Source organism: Corvus cornix, chromosome 5, assembly GCF_000738735.6.
Source record: "Corvus cornix cornix isolate S_Up_H32 chromosome 5, ASM73873v5, whole genome shotgun sequence".
In the NCBI taxonomy this organism is placed as follows: domain Eukaryota; kingdom Metazoa; phylum Chordata; class Aves; order Passeriformes; family Corvidae; genus Corvus; species Corvus cornix.
Genome location: NC_046335.1, coordinates 23129330 through 23147999, shown reverse-complemented (window position 1 = coordinate 23147999; position 18670 = coordinate 23129330). Strand labels below are relative to the sequence as shown.

General features: G+C 47.1%; 1 protein-coding gene across 1 annotated transcript; it reads right to left on the bottom strand.

Moving 5' to 3' along the window:
* Positions 1-2442: 2442 nt before the first annotated feature.
* On the bottom strand, positions 2443-18423 carry TMED10 (transmembrane p24 trafficking protein 10). The gene is made up of 5 exons (XM_039552631.1): positions 18143-18423; positions 13956-14076; positions 9496-9569; positions 5098-5224; positions 2443-4664 (listed from the first exon to the last, which is right to left on the bottom strand). Exons 1-5 carry the CDS (start codon positions 18374-18376, stop codon positions 4543-4545), a joined length of 678 nt encoding a protein of 225 aa, XP_039408565.1. The 5' UTR covers positions 18377-18423; the 3' UTR covers positions 2443-4542.
* Between the last annotated feature and the right edge of the window lie 247 nt (positions 18424-18670).

The following is an 18670-nucleotide window of genomic DNA, read 5'->3' as shown; positions in this document are numbered from 1 at the left end:
TGCAATGGGATATAGCAGGAAACCACAAGCACCTGGTCCCCTCTGCTTGCCTCGTCTATTAGCAGCTGTAGGAACAGCGTCCACCAAATAACCAAGGAAAAACAAGTTCTTACCATTACAATTCCAACAGAACATCTTGTGCAGAGTTTATGTAGAGATCACATAATGCAATTGATTTAAAAGCTCAGGGGAAAGCTACCTCAGGAATACCAGCTGTGAAAGGAAATTAAGTGACAGGAAACCACAGAAGTGAGACAAAGCAACGTGAGCATGGTCCTGTCATTACTTTTTTGGGGGTTATGTGCCCTCAAAGGAAGTTATTCAACATGTACTTTTTATTGCAGAAACTGAAATACAAGACAGATGAGTCCTTTAGGACATAGCAGCTTTCTCCAAACATGAGCTAAACCAACATAGCAAAGATCACTGGGATGGACACCAAGATATCACAGGTCCTCTGGCAGGCTGTCAGCAAGCTGGAAATGCAGAAGCTAATGCATTGAGTTTGAGCTGATAAACCACATGGACCTCTGGCAATAGAAGGAGCGAACAGGAATCTTACTACCATTTTGCAGAAAGTCACTTCAGCTGCAGCTGAAACAGGGAAACTTCTACCTCCTGCCACTCCTTCCAGTGCAAAGCAAAATAGGATTCCTACAAAGACTACTGAGCAAATACAAGTGTTTTAGTGCAGCAGCAAAGGCTTGGGCTCACCTGTTTCAGGTTTACAAAAAGGTTTAAGAAAAGCCAACTGGCAGTTTTTCTAAGTCCTCTGCTCTTTCCAACCTCCTCAGAGAAAGGTGACCTGCCTCTGGTCTGCCAGAGCTACCACACCACCACATGCAGTGATTTGGGGGAAGAAAAAACAAGCACAAGTCACGGTGGAGAAAGGGCAGCAGAAAAAAAACCTGCCAATGCTGAACTCCTGTAGTCTTCACCAGACCCAGCCTTCTTTTTCTCCTCTGAAAGATCTATCCATTTCAGGTTTGTGGTCTCTCTTTCCCAACAAGCCACCTTCAACACAAGGGAAGTTCATTTCCCAAAGACTTTGTTCCCTAAAAGCATGGCCATCTCAGGCATCTGAAAGACAAGTACTGCAGAGGGACACAACTAAAGATATGGGAGACAGAAATACATCACATGAAATGACAGAGGTAAAGAGAGGCCATGCTACTTTCCCAAACCTCTGCCTCAGGACCTGTTGAAATGTATGGGTGGGAATCCCCTCATGATCTTGACCAGTTGCCAAACTAGTTTGAATCAAATGTCTCTCATCTGCCAGTTAGAAGGAAACACAGATGTACACTTGGTTTACTTCTCACAAACCTGAGCAGCTTACAAAAAATGAGTGTGTAAAATGCTCATCCCTTCACGCATGCACGCAAACAGCAGCTGCTTTGGGCACCCTGTACAGGGTGCAGCCCACGCTGGCAGAGCAGGAGGGGGAATACACAAAGATAAACCTTATTTAGGAATGCTCACGTGCTGTGTTAAGTACTGTGATAATTAAATCGTTAGTCACATTGACAAGTGGGTGGGAGAAGCTGGAAACGCCTGATGCAGTTTGCTACAGGCAATCATCGATTCACCAGTGATGCATCTGTCACACACAAAGATGGGCTCAGACCCAAATATCTGCAACAGCTCAACTTTAGCCTATTTCCCAGAAGTGAAATGGAATGAAGACACCAGCCCTGCATCTGCAGTGCTGTAAAACAACCAAGACTCCACTACCAACCTACTGCATGCAAGCAGCTGTATGATTTCACATACTCAAAATACTCATCCGGGAAAGAACTTGCAGAGGCTAATCCTTATCTAGAGATCTGCGGATTTCCCTTCCTGAAATTCTCCCCGATAATACTAACTAGTTACCTAGCATTTATGTGTCCCCAGTCTTGTTAGCAGCATGTATCACTTGGCTACTGCATTAACAAAAGGCTTGCAGGGTCAGCAGAGGAGATCTGACAGCATTCCAATAAATACCTAACCACTCTCTTCGGTCTCTGCCACTCACATAGGACCAACTCATCTTTGCAACAGTTTTCAGTCTCCTCTAAAATACAAAACTGAAAGTACTTCTATTTGTCTTAATGAACTAAATTTTACATGGGAGCCGATGGTGAAAAACTGGATCTTGTACCCTAGAGCACCAGCCCTGTTTCACTACGAGCCTTAAAATTCCTCTACATAGAGCGATATAATGAGGAGGTGGGGAGGGAGAAAGGCAAAAAATGGTAACCTGTATTAGGACACCTTACTTGCTGTCCTGGTCCCACTACACAGAGAAGCCTGTGCACCCTTCCCAAGTCTAGAATTAATTGTTACTAGAGAAGCCTAAGGCTTGTGGGGAGTCTGTTTACTTGCTGCTTCATATGACAGGTCAACTTTCAGGAAACAGCAGTCTGTAGAAACAAGCACAGAGAGGACAAGACTCACAGCAACAAGGTGAGGTGGGTTGTTTTTCCCCCAAACAATTTTATTTGAGAAAGCTGACAAAGTCCCCCAACCAATCATTACAAGTAAATCCACACCTCTGTACCTCCTCCCCAGTAACCACACCAGTACAGTGAAGATCAAAACGTAACACCAGAATGATGAGGGTGTAACAGTCACCTGGGGAACTTAAGGCCTCACCACCATTTTTAAGATAACTCTGTATTCAGATAAGGACAAGGAGAGGGTATCAAAACAGACAAGACAGGAAAAGCCCCTTTCTTGTACCGTCTTTTCAAGTTATATAAAAACAAAAGCAAAACCTTAACAGATCTACAGGCTTCAAACTGTAGAACCTAAAACTACCTTCAAATTACTTCTGTAATTCAGTCCTGTGGCACTGCTGCTGTTCTGCACTGTAACAGCTTCCAAAGACGTACAAGGATAAAATGGATGCAAGGGCAGAGGAGTGGACTTAGGATCTTAATATGGCTTTATCAAAAACCAAACAAATTAAAAGCAATCAAAGTACTTGCAGTGGAACTAACAACTCCAGGAACTTGGGAATGGCAAAGAACTAATGTATTTAGATGACAGGAGATCATCTTTACATCCTCTTTTCCATTGCCTCACCCCAGACAACTGTTTCCTTCCCAGCAATAGATCAGACTCGCCAGAAATTATAAAACTATGCTTTTTTGAAACTGCTAGGCTGGGCCCAGGGCCATGACAACCCCATCCCTACCCAGAAGTGTCTACACACAGGACACCAGAATGCTGTGCTGCTGAACCACTTGCTCTGAAGGAATGCAGAGACAATGAAAGAAATGTAATCATGGCCTAAAAACTGCAGCAAGTTAAGTCCAGGAAGTTAACCTGCCTGCTTTTTCCCAGCCTGGTTTATTTAACATCATGCCATCTGGACAGCTGAGAAATGGTGAGAAGCTGCTGGTTCTTGCTGTCTAGTACTGCATAGGAAAATAGTTCCGTTGAGGGCACAGTTCAGACTGCCCCCTCAGATGTAGAATTAGCCTGTTCCCACTCTGTACTGCCTTTTTTCAGTTCATCCACATTCTTCCAACTCCTCTGCTACCCTACACAGCACTACTGTACCCTCAGACCTCAATGCAGGGTACAGGCCTTCATGCCTCATGTGAGCATCAGCTCACCTTGCTTTGAGGTCTCAGAAAGTAACATTCAGCCAGCTGCCTGGATAGATGAGAAGTCTCCTGCTCAATGTAAGACCAAGTTTCCTAGCATGACCTGCTCCCATCTGCTCTGTGACTGTATCTGACCAAGGCCTCCTGCATAAAAGGCTGTTCCTGACCAAGGCTTTCAGGAAAGCTGCTGCACCATTTCAAAACAAGAGAGGCAAATCCAAGACAAACATGTGGGGGAAGGGTGGGACCAAGGCTGGATAGCTTATTTGAGCAAAGCAGGCTTCTTTCCAAGCTCAAACACACTTCCAAGCCCGCCTTAGAAGGCTCCCCTTCCTCCAGGCTGAATCACTGTATGCTCAAGCGCTCTGACCTGTCAGCACAAAGACACCAGCTCCCACAGGGAGAAACACAGAGGCCCATGACAGGGACCAAAGCTTGGAAGACCCTCTATCCTCAGGCCCTGCTGGAATGATGAATCCTGTCTCCATTTGCTTGAGGCTTAGATCCTTGCTGTTGAGGACAGGATTCCCCTGCTCTGCCCCAGAGCAACCTGCATGCCACTTAAAGAGTGCAGCAGGGTCAAGTGGTTCTGAGTAACACTGCAGTCACAGACAGATGGGAGACATCATCAAGCCATGATTATAAAAGGAGAATAGACAGCGCAAAAAACTTGCTGCAGCTGTCATGGAAACATCTTTTTTTATTTAATCGCTGCCCCAGGAATACCCAAACCCATCACGACCTCCCCCACCCTCAACATCCAACAGGATTTCACAAGTCCCCCATTGCCTCTGATGTTTAGGCTCCCCTCCCCCTTTAGGGTCCAAGTTCCTCCAGAAAAGCTCCAGTCAGTGGGTATCATCTGTGAGATGGCTCCAGGGGGCCATGGCTAGGTCCCAGAGGTGTCCAGCTGGGTCTGAGAGGAAGGGGAAGAAGATTTTCTCCTTTACTCAATCAGCTTCTTGGCCTTGAAGAAGCGACGCAGGTAGAAAACCTGCCAGGTAGCCAGTCCGATGAGACAGCACATGGAGAAAATGCTGAAGTACAGAACCCGGGTGTTTGTCGACTCTGAAACAGATAACAAACCATTGCACCTGAGTCTGGCATCACAGGATGCACCCAAAGATGGCAAAGTTCCCAGGACTTCTCCTCCCACATGCAAAAGCAAGACAGCATGAAGGCGAGGGCATCCGAGGACCAGCAGCACTTGAGAATAAAAGGAGAGGGAACAATGAGAAGGAAAATAGCAGGGAACAAGGTGAAGCTGTGGTTAATGGGCAACACTGAATGGAACAGAGTAATTCACATTATGAATGGAGACAGAAAGAAATGATTTCTAGAGACAGAACAACAAGACTCAGGGACTACTTCAGGTTTCCCTTACTAGGAACAGAACAGGCAGAGACCACTATAACGACTTGATCTCCAAATGTTGGCCTAATAACACATTTAGCAGAAATAAGGGGTTTTCATCCCTCTGAAGGGGCACATGGTCTCTCACCATTTGTGTCCCTCATCTCCTCTTCTCGTTTCTTCATGTAAGCGAAGTCGTTAACGATGGACTCTGAAAGATCTTCCAAGCGCCTCAATTCTACTTCCAGGGGTTTCAACTTCTCCACTTTAGCAATCTAGAAAACAGAAAAGTCAAATCACTGAACCAAAACCAAAAACTCCCACATGGGTTTTTACTGCCAGTTTGAACCACTCCTCCCCACACACTACAGATCTGGGGCATCCTTCCCCTCGTGAAATACCTCTACAAGCCAGAAACTACCATTGCATAAAACACTATCACTTCTCCCACCTATTTTCAGAAACACACTTTCCTACTACTCCTCCTACACAATGGAAGAGCACAGCATGCACACAAGCACACTTCTTCCTTATTCGGCCTAATGTTAACTTATTCACAGTTGGCTTCTGAGGAGTGGGTAGAAGATCTTGCCACATGACTAAACCTCCAGTGAGTATAAATCACAGACTGAGATACAGGTGACTAACTTACATATGCGTATGATACAGTTCCATAGGCACACAGGCTGTTAGCACCGAGACTCCCTTTGCTAATGCCCCGGAAAGCCCAGGCAGCCCGGTTCCCAGCAGCAGCGGTTTAATTATCCCACAAGAGCTCGGGACTTTTACCTCTCAAACGGAGCCTCCTGGGAAGCACAGGCTCCTGGCAGGGACCCCGCAGCCACCAAGCGCTGCGACCGCCTCGCGCCACCGGGTGGCGCTGCGGGGCCGCTGCCGGGCCCGGCCCCCCTCGGGAGCAACCCGCTTCCCTCAGGAACGCTGGGCCAGGCATCGCTTCTGGGCACGGCACCCAGCCCCCGTCCCACAACTCACACGCTTGGTATCCAAAAACAAAAACCCACAGCAAAATTCAATTAGAAAGCACAGCACACAACAGCAACTATTTAAATTGAATGTGCAGACATGTGTCTCTGCCCCAGTTGTGGCTGTAACCTGACACACACACGTTACATAAAACCTGTGACACAAGGACACTTGAAGCTAACTGCAATTCCTGCCACTTCTCCAGAGCAAGGTTTGGGCAACTGCAGTTCTTGCACAGAATTTGTCACTATTACCAACAAGTGACAGGCCCCTGCCATGAAGGCCAGATGCTGCGTCCCCAAGTAATGCAGCAGAAGAAAGATGAGTTACAGAAAACACACAGAACACCTGCAGCTCACCACCAGTCTCAGCCTCACAGGATTACTCAGGTATAAGCTGCATGATGGCATCTCTCAGTGATCCACACTGACAGGCAGGCAACAGGGCACCCAGCATGAAGGTATCCCCAAAATGCCACTTCCAGAGGCAGCTGCCTGGGCATCAGAGCAAGAGCTGAAGAGATGCTCGTGACCAGGCCAGTGCTAGCTAATCAGCCCTTCCACTGAAGGGTCTCCACATGACACGCGTATCCTGGCAAGCAGCAAGCCACCAAACAATCATCTGAGGATTTTTATGCTGAGGCAAGCTGTATATTATAGCTCTGCCAGCACAGCAGTGTCAGTTTGGAGTGTGTTTGAGAGGAGGGGTAGGAAGCAGCAGGTTAACCCCCTCCTGCTTTCTAGCCAATAGGTTGTAATGGCAGAACCCTGTGGCCTGGACACATATCTGCCAGCAGACAGCTTTGCTGAAAAACTGGCACCAGCGTCTGGGCACGCCTGTGGCCCAGACTCTGCTGACACTGCTAGAGCAGCCAGTCTGGAACACACACAAGGTCTTGGGGCACCTGTACTGACAAGCTAGCCTTGCACTGACCAGATCCATTATCTTCCTTGAGGGCTCATTTCCTCATTCACAGAAGGCTACAAGGGTTCCACTGGGAAAAAACAAGGTTTATCTGCTCCATCTGCATCCCTTCAGCCATTCTTAATAGGCGTAGCTACAAACATCTAATAGCTACTTTTAGTCCTGCATGTATTCCAAAATGTGTATCCTGAATCAGAGAATCACAGAATCAATTAGAGTGGAAAAGACCTCTGCGATCCAGTCCAACCTAACACCACCATGACAACTAGACCATGGCACTAAGTACCATGTCCAGTCTTTCCTTAAATACCGCAACCTCCCTGGGCAGTCCCGGAATCTTTTACCCCTAATGAAGCCAATATGCACAGCTGCTCCAAGAGATTTTGTAACAAAGCCCACCAAGCATCTGTGATGGTGGAACATCATCATCCTAGAAAGAACACCTGGACCACCAGAACCAAGACAACAACTGCAATGAGGTTCCCACGGGTCACTTAAAAGATTTGTCAAAGCCTTTCTCTCTTCCTAGCACAGAAGAAGATACACTATAGCCAAGAATTGTCAAGGAGTAGCTGATGTGGAAAAGAACCTAGATCATCAAGCATTCTTAGTGCCATCAGAAATCTTTTCACTTTTCCCTATCTTCATTTCTACTTCTTGAATGGATAAAGTTATTCCTCCCAAAGCCAGACAACTAAGGTATGACATTACAGTTAAGATTTTCTAATCCAGCTCACTATTCCAGCTGCTTTCCTCCAAGAATGTCTGGATCTATGAAAGTTTATGAAGCCAGACTTGGACAGTATCAGTGACCCTCATTAAACTCCCTGAATTAAGTCTCCTTGCAGCAATCCAACAAGAAGAACTGGGGCTGTACAACAGGTCACTGGTACCCATCAACAAACGAACATCGCAAGCAAAAGGCTCAAAAAGGCTGCATTTCCAGGAGAGAAACTCGAGCAACATCCCTGCCCTCTGACACCTTACAGCAACCTGTCAAGTCAAAACTCACAACTACTACAGCAAACTAAGAGAGATGGTGAAAAAAAAGAAAACACACTGCAACGCAGTGTGGTTAAACATCTATAGCAGCTGTACAAATGACATGCCACTCAACAAGGCTCAATACAGTCTACCACTCTGAGAGGTCCTCACAAGTCAATGATGCTTGCCAGGGCTGCCAAGATCTGCATTTGGCATCAAGTGGGACTGAAAGTCTAAATTCTTCTTTTCTTGTATTTCTCCATGGACCTTTTCCCTCAATCTAACTACATTTGTGAGCATAACAGATGCATTTATTCCAACACAGTTTTACCAGTACAACCAGTGAGTATGCAGATACACAGGCAACGAGAACCTTTCTGCACAGCAACAGTGCTCCTAGGTAGCACTACAGTAATGTAACTCTAGACTATGCTGTGGGGTGGGATTTAAAGGGATTCTGTAAATATAGCCATCATAATCCCCCCACTTACACTCTCAGGGATTCACCCCATAAGATTTCAACTTCTTGCAATCCTTCAGCAGCAGGCTGACAGACAGCTGGCCCTATGACTGCTCCACTCTTCCCTGATCCCAAGCACATTTTTACTTTCCACGTAGGATGTGCTCCAGACTGCTTAAGCCATGATTGCTCCACTCTTCCCTGACCCCAAGCACCTCCTTACACTCCACATAGGAAGTGCTCCCAACCAACTCAAGCCATGCAAGTCCAGATAGCCCAAAGTTCAAAAGGATATAAAAATACCAGCATGACCATGTCAGAAATTTGTTAATTTTCTAACTGGAACCATGCACAGCCTCCTCTGCAACCCACTCTCCTCCCTAAGGCATCTCCCATGCTCTAATGCACAGTGGACACAGCAATCATTTGCAGGACTCTTTCTCTACCAGTAATTCTCATTTTCTCAGGCACAGGCTCTGTACTGGGGGATGACTGATCTCAAATTCTAGTGAGCCAAAAGCATGATAGCTGCCACGAAAATTCAGTATCCAAACCAGCCAGGACTGTCTCAGCACAAAGTAACTGCTACTCTACACAGCTGGCTCTTGGGTCTAAGCAAGCTATGTCCTCTTAAGATGGAAATGTTTAGGCTGTTACGCCTATTTCCAATGTCACGCCTTCAAACCAAACAGCCATTCCACAGCAGCTACTACTATGCCAAACACCTTTACATTGATACACTGCTAGTTCTTAGAAACACACAAGCACCATTTCAGGCCTGCTGAGCCAGTACACCTTATAGTCGGGAAGGTAAGAACAGTAACATTGAAACTTGACCTTTAAGAGAGGGTCTGATATTAACCTAAAATAACCTCTGCTGCTTGGGCTGGGGAAACTTCACCTCTCAGTGTCTTGTTGCCTCTAATGCCTATGCCTAGAAGCTGTGTCATGCTGTCCTAGCAAAGAAATTCACACATTAGGCTCCAGTTCCCAGAGTACAGAATCAATTCTAGATGATGTTTGCCTTTTTTTTTCCATCCTGTAACACACAAAGCTTCACTGCAATTGTAGTTTGCAGACAGGCTTTCATCACCGCTGGGAAAACAGCTTCCCATCATGAGCCCAGATCTACAAAAGGCATCACGTGAGTGCTGGGAAAGGGGAGCCTGCAGCGCAGGCAGCCAGGGGACATACCTCCTCGTAGTTCTTTGCTTCAACGCCATGCTTCATATCCAGAGTCACGAGCTGGTCCGGCATCCTCCCTGTTCCTGGAAGCATAATGAAAGGATTCCTTGTGTGAAACATTCAGCCTGCCAGGAAATCACCAGTTCTTCCCACCAGTGAGGAAGAACTCAAATCCCTCCCCTCCCTCCACGTCTGCATCTAACTGCGGAGGCAGCACAGTCCAGCCTAAAAATACAGAGACTTCACAATGAATCCTGGCTGAAGGAGAGCCTTCCAAAGATAATGAGAACAAGCTGTAACTAAAAGCACTGAGTGCCTACAGGATGCAAATCACTGTAAAAACTGCAGAGGATTAGAACATGAACACCAGCTGCTATGAGACAGCCTAATGACAGACAAGTCACCAGAGGGACAAATAGTCAACTGGGAAGCCCACATTCACAGGAAGTGAACCAGCAACTTGTCAAGGTTACTGGGGCTGTAAATGACTTTACATTCAAAGGAGCAGATGATAAACTCTGAACCCTCACATGCTGGAGTATCTGCAGAAGCCAATGCAATCCCTTTATCAGCCATCTCAGATACCCAAGAACCACACTGCTAATGCAAACCCCAAGAGAGCAAGAGGCTTCTGAAGCTGGGAAAACACTGCCTCAGAGAGCTGCCAGCTGGAGCCCCATAAACAGCACATAAGGCTGCAGTCACTCGCAGAGTAGGTATTTTTCAAGGCTGTAACCCCCAGGCTAGGGAAACCTGTGGCTTACAGCTTCTTTCAACTGCTACAAACTCTCACATCTGAGAACATTCGCAAGAGGAAAAAAATATATATGAGATAGTCACATCAGATACTCTAAAACATGCAGCACATCAGCTTATCTGAGCATCATTCTATATTATACCACCCACCAAGAAAATGCCTGTATGTAACACATTCCCAAATCCCAGCATGTTGGGACATACAGCTGTCCTCAACTGGCTGACAGCAAAACACAAGGTCTGAATTTACTTAAACTATGAATTTCAGAGTCACTATGCAGGACCATGTCCAATACTCACATTTTGTCTCTGAAGGCTGCCAGGTGGGCATTCCCTCAGTCCACAAACAAATTCAATGTACAGGTTATGCTGGGTCACTCCAGTTGGAGCTAGAAAGATATTCCAGATCTTCGATACAACCAAGTATCGATACACGAAATTTTTTCTCTACCCACTCATTGAACAGCTCTTCAACACCAGAGTAGAATCGCTTTCTACTGCTAGCAGGACAATGAATTATCTACTGATAAGATGGTGCATATCAACTACAGACCGCTTCTTAAGTTTCCTTATGGGAATGCACTATATAAGAGCCCAACAGTTAATTACAATTAGGATAGAATTTTGTTGTTTTCTTACAAAAGACCGGTTACTGTAAGAACACCCTGAAGTCCCAGCACTGTTCTTTAACATACAGGCTGCATACGACCCCCCCCATACTCCTTTCCCCAACCACAAGTTTTGACTGCTTATGCCACACATGTTACCAGCATGGGTGGAGACAGGCAGGTAGGACAGACAACAGTAGCTGCAGAAAAAAATTCACAGCACACAGTGAAGTGAGAGGCTTTTTTAATGGTGCCCAAATTATAGCAACTTGAGTTAAGAGCTGAAGCTTGGAGGAAGAGATGAGAAAGATGAAAAGGCCAGTGAACAGAAGAACAGAACTAGAAGAATTAATTTTCTAGACTGGAAGGGAGAGCTGCCAAGAGGCAGTAAGAAACCAGAAACCTTAAAGCTGCCAGGTGCAAAGGGATGGAGAGGAGACATTTTGCAAGAGGTTAACGTTGTCAGGAACTGGCAGGGAAAAACTCAAGCTGCTCTTCTGTAAGTTTACTAAGCGCAAGGCAGCTCCCTTCATACTCATCAGATCCTCAGAAACCCCTTGCTTCTCCTGCAGCCAAAGCTCAGCAGAGCAGGCTGGAGCAGCAGCAAAGAGAAAAACAGTCAAGATTCAGAGATCATGAACTAAACTGATATGTACACTCCTCAGGTCTTCAAGAGGCCATCTCACATAAGCACTGAACTGTTTCCTGGGAAACTAGGGGAGCTCTTAATTTGCAGAGTCAGTGGGAAAGCAGGATGGTTGAACTGAACATCAAAAAGTTTTCCCACAGGAATTCCAGAAAAAATGAGTCCTAACACTTAAGAAGGTTTGGGAAGAGAAGGATTACAGAAGGAGCATTTAAAAATTAACAGTTAAAGATTAGCACACAGAAGAGCCCTAGAGGGAGAATGCAGTGAGGCCTGGCTGTTCATCTGAGATTATCTTATTGTGGGAGAGTAAATGTGCCTGGGAACAGAGCACTCACTGGTCAGGAAGACAGGACCATTCTGCCTGGAAGAGGTAAAAAGCCCATCATGCAAATACCCACAGCTCCAAGAAGCACCCTAAGAACTCCTCCACTCTGATAAGGTGAACCCTCAATACAGGCTCTCCCTCTCACTTCCTCTTCCTCATTTCTGTGGTTAGGGATGGAGAAATACCAGTTGCTTGGACCCCTCAGATCCAACAGCTATAGGTTTCCCCTACCAACAGTCTATCTCTTCCAGTACTCCACAAACATCCTCCTTGGCGGCTGCCGTAAGTCCTGCTTACTTACTTGATGAGACTGGGAAAAAAAACACAACCTTTAAAGAGAAACATGGGAATTAAACAGACTTGGTAAGTTCCCCCACTCCCATGCTGAGTCTATAGAGCAAACAAGGTACTTCCTTGTGATGTGGTTACTTCTTTCCAAGTACCTTAACCAAGTCCTGCAGAAGATCAAGCCCCACAGTGTCTTAAAGTCCCTTACTTTAATACTTCCTTGACTTCCAGCACAGACATGGAAAATCTGGAGATACTTTAGGTGGAATTTGGGGCACCTGGGTCCAAAAAGAAAGCCCAAAAAAAGAAAGCCTCCAGAAGAGGATCCAGCTGCTCAGTTGATGAGCTCTAGATTTTGGCATCTCAGCACCCCACAGGTCATCAAGGTAGAAGCTGCATTTAGAAATACTTAATCCTCAACCATACTGAAAGCTTTAAAACAAACTTGCAACAAGGGAGTCAGGGAACAAACATTTGCTACAATCAAAACAGTTGTAAGGGGCTCAGTCTAGGCAAGAAACCTCTGCTCAAAAGCACCCAACTAAGAGTCTAGACACAGCTAAAGAAAGAAACCTTCCCCACTTCAGTGTGTGATCACATGGAAGCTATGAAAAGATCTGCAGGACTGTCTGGAGACTTCTCCAATACCCAGGTGTTGGAAAGTAAATAGCATGAGTGACTCCCAGATGAGTCATCAGTGCCTGCATGTCTCAATGTGTTAAGGAACATTTGGAAGTCCTACCTTTGGAGTAAAATAAAAACGTAATCCTGACCATTTGAGGTCACTATTTTATCTGTAAAATAGAAGAGGTGTTACAAGCCAGATCCCTCCCAAACCCAGCAAAGAATATAGCCTTCTCTTTCTGTGAAGTTCCCTTCAACTTGCAAACTGTTTGCATCTTATACATGGAGCAGAAACAGCAAAACAGCAGCTGAATTTCAACTGACATGAGAAATGCTGCTAGTGAATGCTCTGTGAAACACTCTGGGATCTTTTAGGATAAGACCTAAGAAAAACTGAACCCAAGGAGTAGAACTCTGACAGTAACCATAAAAGGATTGTAGCACCTACGAACTTGCATGTGCTTACACCACCACTGATGAGATTAGAGCCCACATGTTGGCCACTTTCAGCACGTTTGTCCTGAAGCTGAGCACGGGCATTCAAAGCAGTACATGCGTCACACTCACAGGAAACAAGCCTCAGCACTCGTTAGGCAACCATCCCTGTAGCACAAATGCAAAGCTGACGTCCTGCTCATTTCCCCTTCCCTTTATGGACCACTTCAAGAGCAGTTGTGGGTGCAAATTAAGGACACATTCCCTATACACACACTGTCCAACCTCATAAAATGGTCGTCAACCTATCGCAGGATAGCTGCCAAGAACACATTGTGTATAGATCACATTCTACCAAACGGAGAAGAAATGGCCTGCTGGGGTGAAAGACAGGTCCTGGAGATGATGGCATCCAGCTCTGTCCTGGCTTGACTGCAAGGTGGAGAGAAGCATGAAACTGGCAAAAGAAGTGTGGTTTGCTCACTGGTATTGCCACTCGCTGCAACTGTGGTGACCTCTGTGGGAGGAATGCCTGATTCCTCTTTCAGAGGAAACCCAAGTGCTCTACACAACAGTCACAGAGGATTACTCTACTTCAAATGCAACACAGACAGAAGATGTTCTGCAATGAGACTGGCCACAAGCTCCTGAAAATCAGCTTTAAAAGTCAAAAAGTGTTCTGTGGACCACACTCAGGATCACTTTACTCGTATTCCTAATCCACATGTCTACACGAACTTGATCAGAAGCTAGAAACAGCCAGCACACCTTTCATTTCACTTACCCACAGGAAGCTTGCTCTCAAAGCAGGCCTCAAACATATCATAGTCTTCAGTGGTGAAGGCAAACTTGCCCTTGGTGGCATCCTCCTTGGCATACAGGATGTGCCCAGCCGAGTCAGTTATCTGTAAGAGAGACAATGAAGGTAAGAAACACAGTACTTTGCTGCCATGAGCTCATGCTGCCTGTGCAGGAAGAGTAATCCTAGCCTCCCCTTTGGATCTGATGCTTTCTCCTTCCAACAGTTTCCCTCCATCTTTGTGACTACATCAACTGATATCAATTCAAATCAATATCATCCACACACCAGGAGCTGACAGAGTGACTATAAGTAATTATTGACTCTTAGATCCAAAAGAAACACCAACAAATCAAAAAACAACACCCCCCACCAAAAATACACCACGAAAAAGCAATTGACCAACAAATCAAAAAAAATCCCAAACTGAAACCCACACTAATTTCTCTTCCTCCTATGAATCCCAACTACAGACTACATGTAAGAACTATAGCTGAACCAAACCGTCATTCACTGCCTTTATTTTCCAAGCAAAATTAATAAATTCTCATAGCAACAAAGATAGGGAGAAGACTTGTGGGACAAAAGGGTAACATTCCCCAGAAGACGAAATGGAGAAGGGTACATCTGTTCTTCTAGAAATGAACCATGAGTGTGGCCCTGAGTTACACAAGGTTTGGGTGCCAAGATCCATAAAAGTGGCCACTTCAGAGGACAATTCAGACTACACAGACAGAATAATTACTGCTTTGAGCTAAGTCTATAAAACTACCAAGAATAGGCAAAAACTGTGGAAGGTCTACAAAAATGCTTCAACAAAGAGTATAAAAAGAAAGGACACACATTTCATGACGCAAACTTGAGAATAATTGTGCTCAATTAAAGGCTCCATCCAGCTGAAACACTCTGACCAGGGAGAGGGGTGAAAAAAACGGAAGGTGTTACAACACTGCATGAAAATGAACAATGTGTGTTCCACTGAGACGCTTCCCATTTTCCCTCTACTCTAATTTTTAACAGCTATGTCTGAAACAGCACAGACACTAAAATTACTAGCGGATCTTTGAAAGTCTTAGAGATGAACGGACTAAAAAGCTTGGGAATAATTTTAAAGGTATATAAGACAAAAGTACACAAAATAATTTGTGGCACGGAAAAAGTAAGTCAGACATTTTACTTCACTCCAGCCCTTTTTTCCCTGTACAAAGGCCATGCAAAAGGGCTATGTACCCAGAACTATTCTAAGGAAACGCTCTCTATTCTTATTAAAGCACCTAATAAACTCTCTGTCACTGGACTTGAAACAAATGTGAACCTACTCATGGATGAGAGTTGCTGCATTAGGCAGGAAAAACGATCAAGTATGTAAGTTTTCATCTACTTTATGGTATAAACCATAGCAGGCAAGACTTCAGGAACAAGCTTCCTGTATATACAGATCACCCCAAAATTGCCTGTTAGGGGATTTGTTGTAGCTGCCCCTGCACCATATGCTGTCAGCATCTGAGAACAATGAGGAGCACTGCTCTCCGTGCAGCAGCTCCTGCTCAGCGCTGTACCTGTTTGCAAGCAGCAAGCAGATGAAAGCACGCCTGCGCAGTCAGGCACAGGCAGCTGTGCTGCCATCCCCTTGCCACAAACCACCAGCCACCTCCTGCCTGGAAGCCACCAGGCACTGCGAAGCACTGGGCCCAAGTGAGCAGGCCCATCTGCAGTAGGGGACTGTGTGTCTGACCATGCCAACACTGTGTAAAAGCCTGTGATCTGGCCACCACATGGCACATGCTGTTGAGTGGAGCGGTCCCGATTAACCAAGATGCCTCAGCAGCGTGACACCATACATTCTGCACACCTGTTCCTCCATCACAACAGGCAGTCACAACAACATAGCTCTCAGATTCCCCCATTATTTTGAGCACTATTTCCCCATGGCTTGGTAGGCACCAGAGCTACTCTTTATGCAGCTTGATCAATTTTTGCCCTTTGCAGCTCATGAACAGCATTCTGGAGAGTAAAAGCTCTGCTATCCGCTTTCATGAAACTGAATAGCATTACCCAAATCAGCCAAATACACTGCCCATTCAGCCTGGTGTGCGAGGGCGGGAGAAGCTGCTAATAGCCCAGCCAGAACGCTTGTGGGGGAGTCGACCTGAAAGGGATTTTTCATGCTATTCTAACGTTATTTACGGTAAAGCAATCCCCTACAGAAAGGGCATTGTTTGCCCTTGACAAACAGCCCGATACCGTCGGGCTCAACAATGGGCCAGAGGCACGTGGCTGCCAAGTGAGAGCTCAGGCGCCCGACGCCCCCGCAGCAGCCAGCTGGCAGAGCCCACGGGTTCCTCCAAAACAGAGGGTGCCACTGTTAGCGCTGGGCTATCACACACACACACACACATCTCAGCTCACCGGCAGGAACCGAACTGAGCCCGGACAGAATTAAGTACCAACCTCCTCCCTCCTCTGTTCGGTGGCCCAACCCAAGGGGCCAAAGCAGACCATCCAGTGCAGAACAGAGAGTACCTGCAGCCACGATGTCCTGAACTGACCTTTCCCACACAGACCACAAAGAAAGCAGGCACCTAGCAGAGGGGTTTCAGCACTTATAACAAGCCCAACATATTGGGAGGACCCAGCATACCTGACCCATAAGAAGGAAAGCAAGAATTGCGTTCATTATTTTTTTGTCCTTTGTAGCTTTTCAAACTATACAGGGCTTCTTTTAATTATTTTATAATTCGAACAAGAAAGAACTTCTATAAGTAGTACTACCTAGATATCAGCTTCATCAGCAAAGCCAATTAAGACCTAAACATGGGATTCACTGGTTCACCATCACCTCCCGAGATAAGTCCTGTGTGATAAAAGTGAGTTTTGGAAGACATCTTGGGGTCAACTGACCTAAGAGTGGGCAACCTGAGAACCAGAAGGTTTGGTCACCAAGCAGTAAGAGACAGATGGGAACATGGCACTCCATCTGAAATACATGTGCCTTACCCAGCAAATACTACATCAACACTTTAAAGCCTTCACGCGGCTTGGCTCTGCCCATACACAGACAAGTTTCCTCTTACAAATTATGCAAGGACAGAAGAACAAGGTTTTTTAAAAAGCAGGGCTTTGGAAGAAGCCTTCTCCAGCCATAACCAAGCACAACTGCCAATAACCCAGGGCCTTCGGGCATTGGTAGGCAGATGCTGGAAAGGCAACTTGACTTCAGAACGTCTACAATACTCAAGAACACCAAGTTCAGAAACTCCTGAGCAGACCATTCTGCCTCTGTTTGTTTGCATGCTTACTACTGAAACCCTTGGGAATGTAGACAGAAATAGAAAAGGGAACAGAAGGCTGTTATGAACTGACTACGTAGTAACAGACCTTATTCAGCTACGTAGGAATTTGAAGAAAGCCTAGGGAAAGCAGGTTGTGGGCAGAATTAAAGTGAAGCTGTTGAATTAAAAGTGAAGCTGTTGAAGTTTTGATAGCTACTTGTCACACAAGTGTATTATTCACGTATATTCTGCCAAGCCTGTATTTCCTTAAGATCCTTCAGGATCATTTTCTTCCCTGCAGCAAACACCTGCCTACCTAAAATCCATGCAAGCCACGACACAGCAAGATGAGAATAGCCATTTTGTGTACCAAAACCTGGTTTCTCAGCCCCCATTCCACTGTGCCAGGATCCCGTTGTGCCAAGCCCTACGCATGGAGGGAGCCCTCGGAAGGCCACGTCACCATAATTCTTTCCTGCTCACACGGTGTCAGCAGCCTCGGTACAGCTTTATCGCAGCGGCCCATCTCGCCAGGCGCCGGATAATCTGCATCGTGTGCGGATTATATGGCAGATGGCGGGACGGGCCGCTGCAACTCGATCTTTGGGGAGAAAAAGCTCGTATTTGGCTCCAAGTAAAACGCTGCCCTGGTCCGTCGCTGCCCAGCACCCGGAGCTGCTGGGCGGGCTGGTGGCCCCTCGCACAGGACGAGTCCCGCGGTGCGGCGCAGGCCGGGGCCGGGCGGCTGTCGGCTCCCGCGTGGGCCGGTGTCACGCGTGGAACACGTCACCCCTTCCTTCCTTCCTTCCTTCCTTCCCCGCCCCGCACGGCCGGCGAGGGGAGGCGGGGCCGCGCCGCCCGCCCCGGCCACCCCCGCCCCCCGGCCGGCCGGGGCCGCACCTTGAGGTTGGCGGAGGGTCCGGTGGAGGAGCCCGGCGGGGCGCCGATCTCGTACTCGCCCGTGACCAGGGTGTCGCGGTGGATCTCCTCCCGCAGGCACTTCCGCGCCTTGCCCGGCAGCTGGAAGGAGATGGGCCGCGCCGGGCCCACCAGCAGGAGCAGCAGGAGCAGCGGCAGGAGCGGGGCCCGCCCGAGGCGGGGGCGGCCGGGCAGCGGCAGCGGCGGCAGCGGCATGGCGGCGGCTCCGGGTGCGGCGGGCCGGGCCTGCCTCCGCCGCACGTGACCGCCGCCGCCGCCGCTGCGTCACAGCGGGGCGGGGCCGGGGCGGGGCCTGACGGAGCTGAGGGGTGCGGGGTACGGGCCTGGGCGCCTCGAGGCGTGACCCTTCGGGGGGGCTGTTTCGTTATGAAACAAATGAGTAATGGAGTTAATCCAGTAATAACGGAGGGTAACGAGTAACAACGGTTTCGCTCGTTAAAGAATTGGAAAATTAGAGCAAAACCAAACCCTGCTCTGAGGCAGAGGAGC